Source organism: Oncorhynchus tshawytscha, linkage group LG33, assembly GCF_018296145.1.
Source record: "Oncorhynchus tshawytscha isolate Ot180627B linkage group LG33, Otsh_v2.0, whole genome shotgun sequence".
NCBI lineage: Eukaryota > Metazoa > Chordata > Actinopteri > Salmoniformes > Salmonidae > Oncorhynchus > Oncorhynchus tshawytscha.
The window spans coordinates 21856239-21876779 of NC_056461.1; the positions used below are offsets into that span (position 1 = coordinate 21856239).

Sequence of the window (20541 nt, forward strand, 5' to 3'; positions counted from 1 at the left end):
TACGCTTTGCCTGTTTGATGGTTCATCTGAGGGCATAGAGGGATTGGGATATGTGCAGGTGACTGATGCCATCGGATGAGTCCCGGAACATATTACAGTCTGTGCTAGCAAAAGTTCAGTATTAAGCAAGTCACTGGTACTTCCTGCTTTAGTTTTAGCTTGTAAGCGAGAATCAGGAAGATTAGAATTATGGTCAGATTTGACAAAAGGAAGGCGAGGGAGAGCTTTGTACGCGTCTCTCTGTGGAGTAAAGGTGGTCCAGAGTTTTTTCCCCCCTCTTGTTGCACATGTAACATGCTGTTAGAAATTAGGTCAAAAGGATTTAAGTTTCCCTGCATTAAAGTCCCTGGTCACTAGGAGTGCCCCCTATGGATGAGCATTTTCTTGTTTGCTTTTGGCTCTATACAGCTCGTTGAGTGTGGTCTTAGTGCCAGCATCAGTTTGTGGTGGTAAATAGACAGAATATAGATGAAAAGTTTATTGGTAAATAGTGTGGTCTATCATTAGATACTCTACCTTAAGGATAGAAGTGCCCATCGGCGTAATTGTTCACGATGTTGGAAAAGATTTTCCAGTTGTGTCACGACTTCCACAGAAGTTGGTCCCTCTCCTTGTTCGGGCGGCGTTCGGCGGTCAACGTCACCGGTTTTGTAGTCGCCACCGATCCACGTTTCATTTTCCATTTATTTTGTCTTTATTGTACACACCTGGTTTCCATTCCATAATTATTGTTCCCTATTTAACCCTCTGGTTCCCCCATGGTTTTGTGCGTGTTTGTTCATGTTTAGTTGTCTTGACTTTGTGAGCTGGAATATTTTTGTCCTTCTTGGAATATTTTGTTTTGTGTTTGAGTAAAGTTACGAATATTACTCATCTCTGTGTCCTGCGCCTGACTCCGCCTTACTTGCATCACCTAGACACTTGACAAGTTGTTTCATCATGTTAAGGAATGTATGATAATCCCTCCACCTAAAGCTAAAGACAGGCACAATATAGTTGACCTCCGTGCAGGCTTTTGAAAATACATACGAACTAACTGATTTGGTTGCATTGGAACTATTGAATTCGGCACAACCTAAAATTGCCACTTTGGAGTCGGGATTATACGCCACTGAAGAGATTCTAATGGCTTTCAAATAATCTCGCCTGCAGACTTCCTCTTCCAGTGCGTACCCCGGCAGAGTTGTCCCACTCAGGGCCTGTTTGATCTGGCATAGCGCAAGACGTATCTTAAGCCATTCTCTCATCCGCAACGCAGGAGAACAACTCCCTGCTTTTATTTGAAAAAGGGTGCTGTGGCCGCTGTTTGTGAAAATCTTCACTGTTGAATCGTCCAGTTGGAAAATGTAACCCATATGGCCGTCACTCATATCCCGCACTCCATTAAAACAATCAGGGGCATCCCAAAGAATGTCTTCGATGGTTTTGTCATTGTGTTCTTGACACGAGGAACACAGTACACATGTTTAATTTCTTATTTAGTGTTCTGGGTTTATTTTAATTTCTTATTTAGTGTTCTGGGTTTATTTTAATTTCTTCTTTAGTGTTCTGGGGTTTATTTTAATTTCTTCTTTAGTGTTCTGGGGTTTATTTTAATTTCTTCTTTAGTGTTCTGGGGTTTATTTTAATTTCTTATTTAGTGTTCTGGGTTTATTTTAATTTCTTCTTTAGTGTTCTGGGGTTTATTTTAATTTCTTATTTAGTGTTCTGGGTTTATTTTAATTTCTTCTTTAGTGTTCTGGGGTTTATTTTAATTTCTTATTTAGTGTTCTGGGTTAATTTTAATTTCTTCTTTAGTGTTCTGGGGTTTATTTTAATTTCTTCTTTAGTGTTCTGGGGTTTATTTTAATTTCTTATTTAGTGTTCTGTGGTTTATTTTAATTTCTTATTTAGTGTTCTGGGGTTTATTTTAATGTCTTATTTAGTGTTCTGGGGGCTTATCGAGGTCGTTCATGGTGTTCACAGCTCTTACTTATAAGTGAGCAAAACCTTGAGACTTCCTAAATATTTGATTTTGCGCACCAGCTGTTATTGACATATAGACAGACCCGCCACCCCTTGTCTGATCGGAGGCAGCTGTTATGTCTTGCTGATGCACGGATAAACCAGCCAACTGTATTTTATCCATGTCGTCGTTCACCCACGACTCTGTGAAACATAAGATATTACAGTTTTTAATCTCCCGTTGGTAAGATAGTCTTGAACGGAGCTCATCCAGTATATTTTCCCATGATTGCATGTTGACAAATAGTACGGATGGTTGAGGCGGGTTACTCACTCGCCGACGAATTCTCACAAGGCACCACGACCTGAGTCCCCTATATCAGCGTCAACTCTTTGTGCGAATGACGGGGATTTGGGCCTGGTCGGATACCTGGAGGAAATCTTTCACGTCGTTAAAGAAAAAATCTTCATCCAGTTTGAAGTGAGTAATCACTGTTCTGATAACCAGAAGCTATTTTCAGTAATAAGAGATGGGGGCAGAAACATTATGTACAATAAAAAACATGAGCTGACTCACTCCCAGAACAATTATTTTGTGTGGAGGTGCTGACTAATGGCAAATACATTCTAAACTATAAAAATAGAGTCCCACACAACCTATATATAAACTCCCAGTAATTTATTGGAGTGTTTGACTCTCTTTATTTTCATAGAAACTTTATGTACAAAATAAAAAAACATGCATAAACAGCACAATTGGTTAGGACCTGTAAAACGGCATCCATCGCTTCCGTCGTCATTCTAATAAAACTGTGTCTTTCTCTCTCTCTCTCTGTCACTCACTCACACTCTCACCTCCCCCCTTTGCTGAGCTGAAGTTGTGTGTTACAGCAGGGTATCTGAAACCTTTATCCTGTAGATGTGCTGGAGCAGTAGTAGTAGACAACTCTGTTTACTGTACCAAGACACAGACACACAGACACACAGACACACAGACACACAGACACACAGACACACAGACACACAGACAGACAGACAGACAGACAGACAGACAGACAGACAGACAGACAGACAGACAGACAGACAGACAGACAGACAGACAGACAGACAGACAGACAGACAGACAGACAGACAGACAGACAGACAGACAGACAGACAGACAGACGATATCAAGAATGCAGCTCTGGGACATAGACTTGATCTTATCTTAGCTGTTTACATGCAGGTTGTTTGATTGTGCCAATAAAGCACTTTGATTTGATTGGCTTATTATCTCAGTAGCACAAACGGCTCTGGAGCCTCCTTAAGTAGCCACATAAACATCTAGCCTATAACTAGAGCTTCATGTTTAGCAAATGAAGCATCTTTAAAAAGTTATTACAACACCAATCAATTGTCGATCAGTGTATTGTAAAACACATTCAGTAGCCTGTGTGGTAGTTGAAAAAGGGAAATGACAGATACAGTGTTACAGAATATGTCATTTGTGCTCAAAATGTACTGTTCTGGCATAATGAGTACCATAACCTGTTCCAGATACAGATTAACTGAAGTGGCAGAATTGGACTCTGTTCACCTGATAAGAAAGATAGCGAAGGGCTGCTGTGTGCATTGAATGTTTTTTTAGTGCTGCCAGTGTGTTAGGAGAAGAAGGCTACAAGCAGGGCTCTAAATTATATTTTTCTTTGGTAGCACTGGTAGTCTGGTCCCAGTGGTCCCTGTCCCCTTACCAGGCTCAAACCAAGAGTCCTCTGATCGCAAACAGCTGTGGCAGCTCTCCTTGACAACGTACAAATCAGTTTGCTAGCTCCATTGGCAAGATTTCAAGCTATTGAGATACTTTCATACCAACTCCTTTTGATGCCAAACATGACATTGGCATGACAAGGAGTGGCAAGTTCTAGAATGTTAGAAAAAACAGACTGGGGTACCCAGGCTATAGCTCTGGTGCTCCCAAGTACTAGCACTGGTGCTCCAAATTTACTGGTACTCCCAGCACAAAACAGTATAGGAACACCAGAGAAGGAGATTAGACCTATCCTATCTTTGAAGCACATCTCCTGGAGTAGCTATCCAGCTCCTTTCTTTTCTTCCAAAACAATCTTAAACCATAGCCTATTGGCCATTGGTCACATCACCAGGATGTTAGCCAGCTACATGACTGGACAAGGTACCAGGTCAACAAATAGTTAGTGGTCCACTAGGAGGCTAGTTTAACACGGCCCACGACATGGTTTATGAAATTACAAAATGTGACCCACCAAAAATGTAGCTCCAGTAATATGAATCATAACTTTTGAACAGTTTGCCTAGCCTAGTTTTCTGCATTGCATCTAAGGTCTTCGAAAGCCAAGTTAACAAACAGATCACCGACCATTTCTAATCCCACCGTACCTTCTCCGCTATGCAATCTGGTTTCAGGGCTGGTCATGGGTGCACCTCAGCCATGCTCAAGGTCCTAAACAATATCCTAACCGCCATTGATAAGAGACAATTCCGTGCAGCCGTATTCATCAACCTGGCCAAGGCTTTCGACTCTGTCAATCACCACATTCTTATCGGCAGACTCTACAGGCTTGGTTTCTCAAAGGACTGCCTCGCCTGGTTCACCAACAACTTCTCTGATAGAGTTCAGTGTGTCAAATCGGAGGGCCTGTTGTCCGGACCTCTGGCAGTCTCTATGGGGGTGCCACAGGGTTCAATTCTCGGGCTAACTCTCTTCTCTGTATACATCAATGATGTCGCTCTTGCTGCTGGTGATTCTCTGATCCACCTCTACGTAGACGACACCATTCTATACTTCTGGCCCTTCTTTGGACACTGTGTTAACTAACCTCCAGACGAGCTTCAATGCCATACAACTCTCCTTCTGTGGCCTCCAAATGCAAGTAAAACTAAATGCATACACTTCAACCAATCGCTGGCCGCACCTGCCCGCCCGTACAGCATCACTACTCTGGACGGTTCTGACTTAGAATATGTGGACAACTACAAATACCTAGGTGTCTGGTTAGACTGTAAACTCTCCTTCCAGACTCACATTAAGCATCTCCAATCCAAAATTACATCTAGAATCGGCTTCCTATTTCACAACAAAGCATCCTTCACTCATGCTGCCAAACATATCCTCGTAAAACTGACTATCCTGCAGATCCTCGACTTCGGTGATGTCATTTACAAAATAGCCTCCAGCACTCTACTCAACAAATTGGATGCAGTCTATCACAGTGCCATCCGTTTTGTCACCAAAGCCCCATATACTACCCACCACTGTGACCTGTACTCTCTCGCTGGCTGGCCCTCACTTCATACTTATCACCAGACCCACTGGCTCCAGGTCATCTACAAGTCTTTGCTAGGTGAAGCCCCCCCGCCTTATCTCAGCTCACTGGTCACCATAGCAGCACCCACCCGTAGCACGTGCTCCAGCAGGTATATTTCACTGGTCACCCCTAAAGCCAATTCCTCCTTTAGCTGTCTTTCCTTACAGTTTTCTGCTGCCAATGACTGTGAGGGAGATATGAGTCTCCAGCTTCAGTGATTCTTGTAACTAATTGCAAGAATCACTGAAGCTGGAGACTCATATCTCCCTCACTAACTTTAAGCACCAGCTGTCAGAGCAGCTCACAGGTCACTGCACCTGTACGTAGCCCATCCAACTACCTCATCCCCATACTGTATTTATTTATTTTGCTCCTTTGCACCCCAGTATCTCTACTTGCGCATTCATCTTCTGCACATCTATCACTCTAGTGTTTAATTGCTATATTGTAATTACTTTGCCACTATGGCCTATTTATTGCCTTACCTCCCTTATCTTACCTCATTTGCACACACTGCATATAGACTTTTTCTACTGTATTATTGACTGTTTGTTTGTTTATTCCATGTGTAACTATGGGTTGTTGTTTGTGTCTAACTGCTTTGCTTTATCTTGGCCAGGTCGCAGTTCTCAACTAGCCTACTTGGATAAATAAAGTGTGTGAAATATAAATATATTTTTAAATTGTAAAGGTGCAACCATGACGGAAGTAGCCAAGTACCTCCACTCCACAAAGATTTAATCCACAGAGTTGAGTGCTGACTAGAGTTGAGTTGAACCTCAGACACCCTTGAGTTGCTATGCAGTCGATACTTAAAACCATTCAAATCTTAAACCATAACCGTGTATCTATGTTTGTTGTTGCTGAAATACAAACTCTAGTCTCAGCTCAACTCTATGGATGGAGTTGAGTCAGACTTGCCCGTTCTTATGGTTCTCACAGGTGAAGCGTAAAGGTAAGTGAACACTGCTGCTACCCCGCTCCCCAACCAAGGTGCATGAATGAGGAGAAAAATTCAGCAACTCTTTGAGGACAGTGGAAGTTGATAAAAGTGATTATTGTTTTTAGCTAAAAAACAAAAACATTTTGCCCTTAAGGGCTTTCCAGACAGGAAACAGTGGCGGCGTTTCCCGTACATTTTCCGTCAGAAACATTTTATTCTACTGTCAAAATTGCAAATAGGATAATTGGTCATAAAGTCAATCTCGTCCAAAACAGAAGAGTTTTGTGAGACTTGTGGTCATGACTGTATCACAATGTGAATGAAGGTTGGGTTTGTAAATCCTGCCCACAGCTGAAAGCACACAAGTAATAATCAATTCAGAGTGCAGCTGCATGTGACCCAATCGTAATGTCTATGGTCATTTTTGGTTAACTTTAGGGCTACTTTGGGACCATCAGTAAATTACACAATGTACATGGGACAATATGTTAAAATTCCAATAGCTCCAAATGTCAATGACTTAAACCTCAAACCAACTATACATTGTAGAAATGAATTCACAAATATTGAAAGCATTTAATGAGAACATGTAAAAGGTTTGCAACATTAAAATAGACTAATTTACATTGTGTCATTTATTTACACTCCCTAACCCCAGAGATAGGCTATCCAAAGGCAAACCAACATTTCCACGGTTGCACACCAGCTGGCTGAAGTTACAGTAATTGGCGAAATTATTTGGCTAACTCTTCCCACATGCGAACACACAACTGAAAACAACCGAGTCATGTGCAATAGCATTTTTAATCAACCAAATCAGGAAGTAAAAAAAACATCAGGAATTGCAGTCGCCCTTTAAAGAAGCAGTCTTATCAAATTCCACTGTCCTCTGAGGGTTGTTGAATTTCCTGTAAACTCTCAAGTTATAGAACCATTATCTCTCCGGCCAAATATGATACAAATGTAACAACCGGAGCGCGTCGGACACAAAACACTAAATTGAACAACTGCTTGTTTCCAACACCACAAATATGTTGCCGTTCAATGTATTATGTGGGTAAATATTTTTCTAGGCACACTGATCAAATCAATATTCCAGGTCGTATACAGCGAAGTGTTTTTGAGCATATACGACCAAGAAGGTCGCAATTGGAGCCCAGAGTACAACACTATTGATACCATTTTATTTATTTTCCTTATCACAGCACTAGCATATATAGGCTGTGAACACAATGTGTCATGATGACTAGGGGTGTGTTCTTAAATTAAATCTGGAGTGCCAGAGTACGCTCTTGGCGTTCGTAAATTCTGGAGCATTGTCAGATTGTCCTTTTGTAAATTCAGAGCGCACACTGGACGCTCAGGCGGAGGAATCAAGCACCACGCTAATTGGCTAGCTACTTCCAGACACAAATGAGAACATCTGTGTCCATTTTAGTCGTCCGAGCAGAGCTGTTTCGGCTCTTTTCATGTTATCCAGAACGTAGGTGACCGTGCTGCTGGCAACGATTTAATGACGTTTTTTTTTTGCCGATGTTTACTGACAACGGCCATATTCAGTCGGTGTTCAGGCTGAGCGTTCGTAAATTCATCAATTCTGCTCCCTGCACACTCAGGCGAGAGTGCTCCGAAATTGGGAGTAGATAGCCAGAGAGAATTTACTAATGTTTGACTGATTCTTGCTCAAAATTAGCTATTTTTAAAAGTTTGCCCCTATCCCATTTAATGTAACTCCAGGTATATCACAAATGAACAGGTTGTTGAGACATATCGAGTGACTACTAGAATCAACGACGTCAGTAGTTTGCATCGCTTTATGTACCATGTGGCTATCGACCATTTAATCGGGGAGGGGTCTGTCCTTGTTCGTAAATTGGTAACGCGCGATATCTCAAGACGGCACTGGTCAGATTTTGACGAAACTTGGGTGCGTCTTGGCATAGCGACCCGGCAAACTTGCATTGATTTCCGCCATTTTGAATTTCGTTTGAGGGGAAAACACTTAAAACTGCTGATCTTCTGGCACCGAATTACCGATTTGTATGAACTTTCATATGTTATCTGGCAGTCCACATGTCTCTCAGTGCAATATTTTCCAGACTAGTACCTAATACAGTTGTGTGGTCTGCCACATAAATGCATATAAATCAGTCAAGGATATTCGTATTGTAACTCAATTTGGTACACGTTGCAAACACTGTCAAGACTCAACATATGCGAGAACTTTCATATCAACCACACGGTGGCGCTATAACGGGCACATGTTTATTTCTTGATCTGTTTGACTGGCAAGATTTTGACGAAACGTAGGTGAATGATGTCTTGCCATAGATATTCACGGGGGGCGTTGCGTCATTCGCGAGGACGACATTCTGCATGGTTTGCTGTTGTATTTCAAATCAAATTGTATATGTCAATTGTATTTTGTGCCGAATACAACAGCAGGTGCTTACTTACAAGCCCTTAACCAATAATGCAGTTGTGCTGTTGCTAGTGTTTTATTTGATTTAACTAGGCAAGTCTGTTAAAGTCAAATTCTTATTTACAATGACAGCCTACCAAAAGTCTCAAATAAAATAAAAATATAGTCGGTGCTGGGGTAGGCCGTCATTGTAATAATACGAATTTGTTCTTAACTGACTTGCCTAATTAAATAAGGAGAGACCTAAGACAACATCATAGCATGGCAGCAACACAACATGGTACAAAATGTGTCTTCTGTCTGTGTTGTCCATTTTGTCTTACTATTTTATTTATTTTTAATTCCAGCCCCATCCTCACATGAGGCCTCTTGCCATCATCGTAAATAAAAATGTGTACATAATTGGCTTACCTGGTTAAATAAAAAAGGCCTACGGATCTAACGTTAGCCTAATGTTTGCCCACAGGGTGGCAGTACAGGTTCAGCAGCAGCCAACAGCTGCGTACTAATGACAGACCAAGGGCATTATTAGTCATTCCAACCCTGTTGGAGCACACGGTGCATATTGCTCCAAAGGTCACCGCCCATTCTAGGGAAAGCGTTGTGTCAGGCGGGTTACTGCTAATAAGCAGAACACTGAACAAAAGTCTATATTAATGTACCCCCCTTTATATGGCAGAGGTCCAAGAGGGAAATTTCAATTATTATTCTAATACATTATGTTTTACCTCCCCAACTCTCCTCCGGTGAGGGTTGGCTATGATTTGTGTAGAGGCCTCTCACAACAGTGAGGCAGTTAAAGCCTTATTACACTCGTATCTTACCCTGGCATGTAATCTTGTGCTGACAGGCTATGCCAATGAGGTGGGGGAGGCCTTCCGTGCCCTGGCGCCAGTGAGCGCTGTATGGGCCACACGTGCGGTTGCCACCGTGTATGTTTCCGCTGATGCTTTGGACAAGGGGAAGAAGGCTGCTGTGGTAAGGAAGGATTTTTTGTAAAAGCAAAGCTTTATGGTCTCTTGGAGCGGCAGGTAAACTAGCAGTTAAGAGCGTTGGGCCAGTAACCGAAGGGTTGCCGGTTCAAATCCCCAAGCCGGCAAGGTGGAAAAATCTGCCGTTCTGCCCTTGAGCAAGGCAGTTAACCCCCAACGTTGATGTCAATTTAAGGCAGCCCCCTGCACCTCTCTGATTCCGAGGAGTTGGATTAAATGCAGAATACACATTTTGGTTGAATGCATTCGGTTATGCAATTGTCTATCCCTGTTCTGTAGGAGCATGGTGACAACCCAGGGAAGAGAACCAAGGTAGCTGCAGCGGTGGTGGACGCGTTTTGTATGGCAGGCCCTGGCTCCGGTCGCTTTCCCATGCTTCACCATCAACCCTGTGTGTGCTGCCTCTCTCTACCTCCTAGGAAGAACCACGCACCTGCCCCTCTCCGTACGCAAAGTGGACCGCCATGGCCATCGGCCTCTCCACCATTCCCTTCATCATCCACCCTATCGACAGGTCAGTGTGTGTGTTGGTGGGGTGTTAAGTGTGTGTGTACATGTGTGCCAGATATACACTGAGTGTACAAAACATAAAGAATCCAGGTGAAATGTACATGGATTGTGTATGTTTGCTATTCAGAGGGTGAATGGGTAAGACAAAAATATTTAAGTGCCTTTGAACGGGGTATGGTAGTAGGTGCCAGGCGCACCGGTCTGTGTCAAGAACTGCAACGCTGCTGTGTTTTTCACACTCAACAGTTTCACGTGTGTATCAAGAATGGTCCACCACGCAAAGGATATCTAGCCAACTTCACATAACTGTGGGAAGCATTGGCGACAACATGGGCCAGCATCTCTGTGGAACGCTTTCAACACCTTGTAAAGTCCATGACCAACTCAATATTAGGAAGGTGTTGTTAATGTTTTGTACACTCTGTATGTTCGAGAGAGAGAGCATGATAGACGTGTGTGAGAAAGAAAGGAGGTAGAGCAAGAGAAACTCTGCGAGTGACAGGGGGGAAGAGTGTGTACTTAGGGACGTTTGCAATTCAATGTTTATGGCCCAAGTTTGTCAAGGTATTAGTTTGCAGTTAAATGTCTAAGCCTGTCTGTGTGTGTGTGTGTGTGTGTGTGTGTGTGTGTGTGTGTGTGTGTGTACCACACCAGCCCATTGAGATGAACAATTCCCACATTATCTTAGTTAACAACATGACATTTTTTAAAAATGTATGCATCTATTTAAGTGTCATATTAGGAGTCACACACACCTTTGCTTCTGTCATATAATTTTTTAAGGCTTGCTAGCCTACTTTATGTAATGTTAGATGTGTAGCCACCATTCTTATTTATCTCAATCCATGAGGTCTCATTGAAGACGTATATTCAGGGTTCAGTTTGTAGGGGGGTGGGAGGGATTCCCCCTCTCTGCTTCTGCCATCCCTATGGACTTCCCCACCTCTGGTATGCATTACATTTATTTAGAAATTACAGGTCATTGGCTTCCTAAAAAAAAAGTGCTGTTTTGTTTTATCACTTGAATGCAATTTGTTCTGTCGGGAAACCTGCAATTTGGGCAGCCCACAGCTTTTCTCAAACAGCTGATTGTGGAGTTGCTGTCACGAACAGCAGACAACATGCGATTGTGGGGAAAACACTGTTTTGAAAGCAAAAGGCCTCTGCTGAAAAGCAGAGAAATTCCAACTCCCTGTATTGGCTCCACTGTTTTATCTTGCATTGCTTTGAGATACAGCCTACACAGTAAATGTTGCATTACCCACAGTTGAAGTCGGAAGTTTACATACACCTTAGCCAAATACATTTAAACTCAGTTTCACAATTCCTGAAAATTCCCTGTCTTAGGTCAGTTAGGATCACCACTTTATTTTAAGAATGTGAAATGTCAGAATAAAAGTAGAGAGAATTAGTTATTTCAGCTTTGATTTCTTTCATCACATTCCCTGTGGGTCAGAAGTTTACATACACTCAATTAGTATTTGGTAGCATTGCCTTTAAATTGTTTAACTTGAGTCAAATGTTTCGGGTAGCCTTCCACAAGCTTCCCACAATAAGTTGGGTGAATTTTGGCCCATTCCTCCTGACAGAGCTGGTGTAACTGAGTCAGGTTTGTAGGCCTCCTTTCTTGCACACGCTTTTTCAGTTCTGCCCACAAATTTTCTATTGGATCAAGGTCAGGGCTTTGTGATGGCCAATCCAATGCATTGACTTTGTTGTCCTTAAGCCATTTTGCAACAACTTTGGAAGTATTCTTGGGGTCATTGTCCATTTGGAAGACCCATTTGCGACCAAGATTTAATTGATTTAACTGATGTCATGAGATGTTTCTTTAATACATCCACATAATTTTCCGCCCTCATGATTCCATCTATTTTGTGAAGTGCACCAGTCCCTCCTGCAGCAAAGCACCCCCACAACATGATGCTGCCACCCCCATGCTTCTTGGTTGGGATGGTGTTCTTTGGCTTGCAAGCCTCCCCCTTTATCCTCCAAACATAACGATGGTCATTATGGCCAAACAGTTCCATTTTTGTTTCATCAGACCAGAGCACATTTCTCCAAAAAGTACAATCATTGTCCTCATGTGCAGTTGCTAACTGTAGTCTGGCTTTTTTATGGTGGTTTTGGAGCAGTGGCTTCTTCCTTGCTGAGCGGCCTTTCAGGTTATGTCGATATAGGACTTGTTTTACTGTGGATATAGATACTTTTGTACCTGTTTCCTCCAGCATCTTCACAAGGTCCTTTGCTGTTGTTCTGGGATTTATTTGCACTTTTCGCACCGAAGTACGTTTATCTCTAGGATCAGAACGCATCTCCTTCCTGAGCGGTATGACGGCTGCGTGGTCCCGTTGTAACGGTTTTCTAGTGGTGATGAAGGAGAGTCGGACCAAACTGCAGCGTGTCGATTGAGATTCATGTTTAATCAAACAAACACGAACACTACAAAAAACAATAAACGTAATCAAAACCGAAACAGCCTATCTAGTGCAAACTAACCGAGAGTACACATAGGACACTAAGGACAATCACCCACGACAAACTCAAAGAATATGGCTGCCTAAATATGGTTCCCAATCAGAGACAACGATAAGCACCTGTCTCTGATTGAGAACCACTCCAGACAGCCATAGACTTTGCTAGATAACCCACTAAGCTACAATCCCAATACCACCACCAAAACCCCAAGACAAACACACCACAATTACAAAAACTCCATGCCACACCCTGGCCTGACCAAATACATAAAGATAAACACAAAATACTTTGACCAGGGCGTGACAGAACCCCCCCCCTAAGGTGCGGACTCCCGAACGCACAACCTAAACCTGTAGGGGAGGGTCTGGGTGGGCATCTGTCCGCGGTGGCGGCTCTGGCGCTGGACGTGGACCCCACTCCATAATTGTCTTAGTCCACCTCCTTAGTGTCCCTTGAGCGGCGACCCTCGCCGCTAACCTTGGCCTAGGAAACCTAACAACGGGCCCCACTGGACTGAGGTAGCTCGGGACCGAGGGGAAGCTCGGGACCGAGGGGAAGCTCGGGGCCGAGGGGAAGCTCGGGACCGAGGGGAAGCTCGGGAGTGAGAGGAAGCTCGGGAGTGAGAGGAAGCTCAGGCAGGTTGATGGATCTACCAGATCCTGGCTGGCTGGTGGTTCCGGCAGATCCTGGCTGACTGGCACTTCTGGCGGATCCTGGCTGACTGGCGGATCCTGGCTGACTGGTGGATCCTGGCTGACTGGCGGATCCTGGCTGACTGGCGGATCCTGGCAGACTGGCGGATCCTGGCTGAATGGCGGATCTAACTGATCCTGGCAGACTGGCAGATCCTGGCAGACTGGCAGATCCTGGCCGACTGGCAGATCCTGGCCGACTGGCAGATCCTGGCCGACTGGCAGTTCTGGCGGATCCTGGCAGACTGGCGGATCCTGGCCGACTGGCAGATCCTGGCCGACTGGCAGATCCTGGCCGACTGGCAGATCCTGGCCGACTGGCAGTTCTGGCGGATCCTGGCTGACTGGCGGATCCTGGTCGACTGGCGGATCCTGGTTGACTGGCAGTTCTGGCAGATCCCGGCTGACTGGCGGATCTGGAAGCGTCTGATTGACTGGCAGATCTGGAAGAGTCTGGCTGACTGGCAGATCTGGAAGAGTCTGGTTGACTGGCAGATCTGGTAGCGTCTGGTTGACTGGCAGATCTGGAAGAGTCTGGTTGACTGGCAGATCTGGAAGAGTCTGGTTGACTGGCAGATCTGGAAGAGTCTGGCTGACTGGCAGATCTGGAAGAGTCTGGCTGACTGGCAGATCTGGAAGAGTCTGGCTGACTGGCAGATCTGGCGGCGCTGGGCAGCCTGGCGGCGCTGGGCAGCCTGGCGGCGCTGGGCAGACTGGCGGCGCTGGGCAGACTGGCGACGCTGGGCAGACTGGCGACGCTGGGCAGACTGGCGACGCTGGGCAGACTGGCGACGCTGGGCAGACTGGCGGCGCTGGGCAGACTGGCGACGCTGGGCAGACTGGCGGTGCTGGGCAGACTGGCGATGCTGGGCAGACTGACGGCGCTGGGCAGACTGACGGCGCTGGGCAGACTGACGGCGCTGGGCAGACTGGGGGCACTGGCGGCGCTGGGCAGACTGGCGGCACTAGCTGCTCCATATAGGCTGACAGCTCTGGCGGCTTCTTACAGACTGACAGCTCTGGCGGCTCCGTGCTGACTGGCTGCTCCTTGCAGACTGGCAGCTCCTTACAGACTGACAGCTCCATGCAGACTGGCAGCTCCATGCAGACTGGCTGCTCTATGCAGACTGACAGCTCTGGCTGCTTCATGCAGACTGACAGCTCTGGCTGCTCCATGTAGACTGGCTGCTTCATGCAGACTGGCAGCTCGGGCTGCTTCATATAGACTGACAGCTCTGGCTGCTCCATGTAGACTGGCTGCTTCATGCAGACTGGCAGCTCGGGCTGCTTCATGTAGACTGACAGCTCTGGCTGCTCCATGCTGACTGGCGGCTCTGGCTGTTCCACGCTGACTGGCGGCTCTGGCTGCTCCATGTAGGCTGACAGCTCTGGCGGCTTCTTACAGACTGGCAGCTCTGGCGGCTCCGTGCAGACTGGCAGCTCCTTACAGACTGGCAGCTCCTTGCAGACTGGTAGCTCCGTGCAGACTGGCAGCTCCGTGCAGACTGGCAGCTCCGTGCAGACTGGCAGCTCCGTGCAGACTAGCAGCTCCTTGCAGACTGGCAGCTCCGTGCAGACTGGCAGCTCCATGCAGACTGGCAGCTCCTTACAGACTGGCAGCTCCTTGTAGACTGGCTGCGCTGAACAGGCGGGAGACTCCGGCCGCGCAGGAGAGGAGAAAGGCTCTGGCTGCGCTGAACAGGCGGGAGACTCCAGCAGCGCTGTAGAGGAGAAAGGCTCCAGCAGCGCTGAACAGGTGGGACGCACTGTAGGCCTGATGCGTGGTGCTGGCACTGGTATGCCGTGCATGCTATGCCAAGCCCACAGCTTTCTTTCTGCTCTGTCCAATACATCCTCCACACTCTCAGACTCAGCACTCTGCTTCGCTGACAGCTCCAATTCCATCCATGGCTCTGCCCAGGGTCCTTGTCCGTCAAGGATCTCCTCCCAAGTCCATTTATCCAAAGAGTGCAGCCTCCCCCAATGCTGCTGCTGCCTCTGTTGCTTCTCCTGCTGCTGCCTTTGCTCCTGCTGCTGCCTTTGCTGCTGCTGCTGCTGCTGCTGCTGCTGTTGCTCCTGCTGCACCTGTCGCTTCTCCTGCTGCTGCTGTTGCTGCTGCCTCTGTTTACCACGCCGCTTGGTCCTTGGTTGGTGGGTGATTCTGTAACGGTTTTCTAGTGGTGATGAAGGAGAGTCGGACCAAACTGCAGCGTGTCGATTGAGATTCATGTTTAATCAAACAAAGAAACACGAACACTACGCAAAACAATAAACGTAATCGAAACCGAAACAGCCTATCTAGTGCAAACTAACCGAGAGTACACATAGGACACTAAGGACAATCACCCACGACAAACTCAAAGAATATGGCTGCCTAAATATGGTTCCCAATCAGAGACAACGATAAGCACCTGCCTCTGATTGAGAACCACTCCAGACAGCCATAGACTTTGCTAGATAACCCACTAAGCTACAATCCCAATACCACCACCAAAACCCCAAGACAAACACACCACAATTACAAAAACTCCATGCCACACCCTGGCCTGACCAAATACATAAAGATAAACACAAAATACTTTGACCAGGGCGTGACACCCGTGGTATTTATACTTGCGTACTATTGTTTGTACAGATGAATGTGGTACCTTCAGGAGTTTGGAAATTGCCCTCAAGGATGAACCAGACTTGTTGAGGTCTACAATTTTTTTTATTAGTTCTTTGCTGATTTCTTTTTGATTTTCCCATGATGCCAAGCAGAGGCACTGAGTTTGAAGGTAGGTCTTGAAATACATCCACAGGTACACCTCCATTTGACTCAAATTATGTCAATTAGCCTATCAGAAGCTTCTAAAGCCATGACATCATTTTCTGGAATTTTCCAAGCTGTTTAAAGGCACAGTCAACTTAGTGTATATACATTTCTGACCCACTGGAATTGTGATACAGTGAATTATAAGTGAAATAATCTGTCTGTAAACAATTATTGGAAAACTTACTTGTGTCATGCACAAAGTAGATGTCCTAACCGACTTGCCAAAACTATAGTTTGTTAACAAGACATTTGTGGAGTGGTTGAAAAACGAGTTTTAATGACTCCAACCTAAGTGTATGTAAACTTCTGATTTCAACTGTATATCATAAAGCCTTACTTCAATGGCCTAATTTTACCCTAGCAGTTTTAGGAAATTCCTGGGTTACAGGCCACATCATGCTGGTTTGCAAAGTGATGCGTAATTCTTATTGGAGTCCATCCAGAGTTAGGATATCCAACAGTTGGAATTTTTATTCACTTGCATTCAGAATGACAGCCAGGGTTAGGAAACGTGATTTAAAAAAGACTACCTAAAACATTTAAAATGGAACAACCATTTCAGTAACGGGTGCAATAAATATATCTAACTGATTGGATTAGTTAGAAAAATGTATGCTATTTATCTTTGTGCATTATTAGACCAATCAATCAATGTACCTACAAAATCCCAGATATTAAAAACAATCCTAAAATAATCTAGCTGCAGTAGAGCATGCTGGGAAATATGATAATGATGGGACTGTTTTACACTACAAAGTGTAAAACAATAACTGTGGTTATTAACACCAAAACTGGGGGTTATTTTACACCACTGGGTGTTACTTTCACTTTTATAGAGTGAATTTAACCCCTTAATCAAAACTAGAAATGTTACACTGAAAAATCAACGCTGGCCAATTTGTTGTGTATTCACCCACCTAGTGCGGCCATTCACAGTGAGTGCATAGTTAAAACTATATCTATCGGCCTATATGCACTTGGTAATGGCTGTAGGGAGCCAGGACACTTTATTAACAAATGTTCCCCCCTTTATTCTTTCAACATATGGAACTCTGGGTTCACAAGTGGCTTTGTAAATTGTAATGGTCTTCACAGTGTCTGAGGTAAGGTCCCATCCTTGCTAAACTCAAACCCTAAAGCCCTTATCTGTCTCTATGCTCCACAGGGGAGTGGACTTCCTATTGGACTCCAGCCGGCGTACGGTCAGTCTATAGGAAAGAAGCACGACTAAAAGGACCACATCCATCCTGTAGCCAGCTGTAGCCAGCTTGAAGCCTCTGCTGATCACTCTACTAACGTCACTGTGAAGCCAACACAGCAGGGTTACTCAACTCCAGTCCTCCAGAGTCCACAGTTGTCTATGCCCCTCTCTTTCAACCCTATTGTCATCTTTTTATTTTCAACTCCCACGTTAGGGGGACTTAGGACTCCTCGGCCCGTTAATTACATTGTATCAGGGAGAATAGAGATCCAGTAGACAGTGTTGCCCTCCAGGACTGGAGTTGAATACCCCAGGCTGCTACTGGCCTGCAGTGCCCACCTGTTCATGTTCAGACCTCCACTTGGCGTGTATCCAGGTAGCTCTTGCTGTTAGCCATATTCAGGAAACATTCGGGTCATCATACCTGGCATTGAGGACCTATTTTCATTACAAGTAAACATTTATATTAGTTTTTTTGTTTATTACAGAAAGAATGACAATGCACAGTTGTCTGTCACTTTGAATAAAGCTTGACAGAGTATAGTGTGATGCACTTTTCAATGTTCAGTCTTGAGATTAACCTCAGAGCTTTTTTGCCCCTTGCCATTCAACACTGAGTTGAACGGAATATATGTTAAGTTTTTGTAAGCACTAAAGATTCAGTTCCTTTGGTGACATTTTAAGGTATAGAAAGTATTGTAATAATTGTGTAACATGGCCTATGCAGAAAGCGTATGAAAATATTATGCATAAAATACATGTCATTATTGCCAAGGCTACCCATCAGTATACATTGCTGTGCTGCACTATGCAACAAAACCAAGTCATTTTACACAAAAATGGGAATTGCGATTAGAATGTGTAAGTGAATGTGACATACTGGGAAATATTGCCAATTGTTCATACACCAGAACTAACATTCAGCAATAATTGTTATTTAAATGTTGTTATAAGTCCATTTCTGTATTTGTTATATATTGTTTAATTCTTAGTGAATGTGAAAAAGCCAAAGGCACCAAAAGTCGACAGCTTTGTGATAGTTTGAACGTTTCCTCTTTCAGATCATTTGTTTGTCCACATAGTCACAAAATCAAATGTCATACTGTATTTCAATGTCTTTTTTTAACGTATTTGTTTTCATGCTGGAATGTTTTTATTTCCAATGTTTTAGCCTCAATATTCAAATATGTTTTCAAACCAGCTACTGAACACATTTGACATTTTCTTTAGTATGAAAAAAGTTCAAACACATTTTATCATTGAAACTGAAAGATATACTGTAATGTGCCACTATCTAGTTATTCCCCTATTTTGCAACTGTTTTTAAATATACTCTAGAAAAACAACATATCCTATATTGTATAAATGAATGAATCAATAATGTTGCCTTATTTCTTTCCTCAAGCATTGGTATGTGCAAACAATGTTCTACATATTTTAACAGTTTATAAGCGAGAATAAGAATCTTTGTTTTAATGAATGGGCAACCCTTCATACACAGCCAAAACATTATTGCAGAGAGTAATTTAACTTTCAAAAATCCATATCACAGTTTAACATTCCTTTTATGCTGCAGTGTCAGAAAAAAAAGAGTAACTATGGATGTGTTATGACAACACACTTACTGGCAACATGTAGCACAGAACTGTCACAGTAGCATTCCTCTGGGGAATTATGATTGATAACTCTTGCCAAGAGATATTGTTCAGTGTTTGAGGTTAGTCACTAAGGTCTAACATGTTGGACAAATGTCTGCATTCACTTGAAACGACTTTGGGTGGATTTAGAAAAATATGTGCGGTCAATGGAGAATGAGTAGTGGCCAAAAGGCCATGCTAGCAGGGGTGTGCCATTGAGGGCTTCCTTGATGTTAATATAGTCAACTGGGTGGGACTTCCAATTTCATTGGATGATCCCACTTGGTGGCCCTGTTGGAGTCATGTCCAACCTGCTCATCAGGAGGGATCAGATAGTCTTGAAGAAGAAAATGTACTACTTCAAAATGGAGATAGCCTCAATGGAACATATACAAAGATACAGAGTTCTCTATCTCTGTGGTGCAGTCACCTCTTTCATTCCCTGCAGATTGTACTGCAACAATGCAACACAACATAGATTAACCAATAAAATGCCTAGAGTGCCACTGTCAAAACCAATCAAATCAAAGAGCTCAATGAGTTCAACTAGTGTTAGTAATTCGTCCTGATTGAGTAAGCGTTCCACAGCTGACAGCACTTGTTTTAATTAACTGCATTAGCTACTCACATAAAAAGTCCAGGTGGCCTGAGTGCAGGAATATAGTCAGAATGATGTTCTTTATCAACAGTGCTCTGTTTTTAATGCTTGTGGCCACAACTGTGGCCCAAACAGGTATGCCAAACAATTTGATAACTGGCTTAATGTTTATTTAAGTCTGGCTCTACCATTTTGAAAGCTTGCATTCATTTTCCTTTTGCTAATCTGGAAACTTATTACGTTTTTCTTGTTTGTTTTTTACAAAAAGCAGTGAAGTTAGGTGTGCCTCTGACCTGTTTCAGCTCTGTTCTTCCCTCCACTACCTCTAGGAGTTCCACAATTAAGGTACAGTGTAGACCAGTGGACCATCTCTGTGGAGATTCCACAAACTTATGACTCGGATGAGCTGCAGCCCTATGACTCGGATGAGCTGCAGCCCTATGACTCGGATGAGCTGCAGCCCTATGACTCGGATGAGCTGCAGCCCTATGACTCGGATGAGCTGCAGCCCTATGACTCGGATGAGCTGCAGCCCTATGACTCGGATGAGCTGCAGCCCTATGACTCGGATGAGCTGCAGACCTATGACTCGGATGAGACTCCTGGTGTAGAGGAACAAGGTGAGCTGATGTCCTCCCACTCATTCAGTAATCACCTCTTTAGTGAGTTTGTGTAGACATTGTTTTGATCTGAGGACCAGAAGTACATTTCTGGTGTATTCATTCTGTTGTGAAATGCTGCTTAAATGAACAGGGAGTGACGTAACTTGTCCATTATACTTCTTTGCAACTGTTTGGCTTAACGACTACACCCCTGGGTCAATGCTCGGCTATCATAATGTGGTCAGTGTGGCCCCGGATATGTCTCGAACATAACTCTATAATCCAACGTGACACATTGTAGATTGAAATACTAGTTTAAACTGCCTTTTTTTTTCCTCGCGCTAGCTAAAGTTAGCCTATAACAACCCCTTGGATTCCATAACA

General features: G+C 44.1%; 1 protein-coding gene across 2 annotated transcripts; it reads left to right on the forward strand.

The window, feature by feature from the left end:
* Positions 1-7475: 7475 nt before the first annotated feature.
* LOC112230984 (mitochondrial fission process protein 1-like) lies at positions 7476-18968 on the forward strand. Of its 2 annotated transcripts, XM_024397445.2 has the most exons (5): positions 7476-7693; positions 9483-9610; positions 9904-9936; positions 10044-10138; positions 17285-18968. In XM_024397445.2, exons 1-5 carry the CDS (start codon positions 7624-7626, stop codon positions 17331-17333), a joined length of 375 nt encoding a protein of 124 aa, XP_024253213.1. In that variant the 5' UTR covers positions 7476-7623; the 3' UTR covers positions 17334-18968. The 2 variants fall into 2 exon arrangements, with proteins under 2 accessions (XP_024253213.1, XP_024253214.1); XM_024397446.2 differs by lacking the exon at positions 9904-9936.
* Positions 18969-20541: the final 1573 nt, after the last annotated feature.

What these genes read in the sequence shown, in the direction of transcription:
- LOC112230984 (XM_024397445.2), top strand. Translation starts at nt 7,624, where the DNA reads ATGAGAACATCTGTGTCCATTTTAGTCGTCCGAGCAGAGCTGTTTCGG. An exon ending in CTTTTCATGTTATCCAGAAC is followed by an intron (nt 7,694 to 9,482) that starts GTAGGTGACCGT and finishes TTGTGCTGACAG; the next exon opens with GCTATGCCAATGAGGTGGGG. An exon ending in AGGGGAAGAAGGCTGCTGTG is followed by an intron (nt 9,611 to 9,903) that starts GTAAGGAAGGAT and finishes CCTGTTCTGTAG; the next exon opens with GAGCATGGTGACAACCCAGG.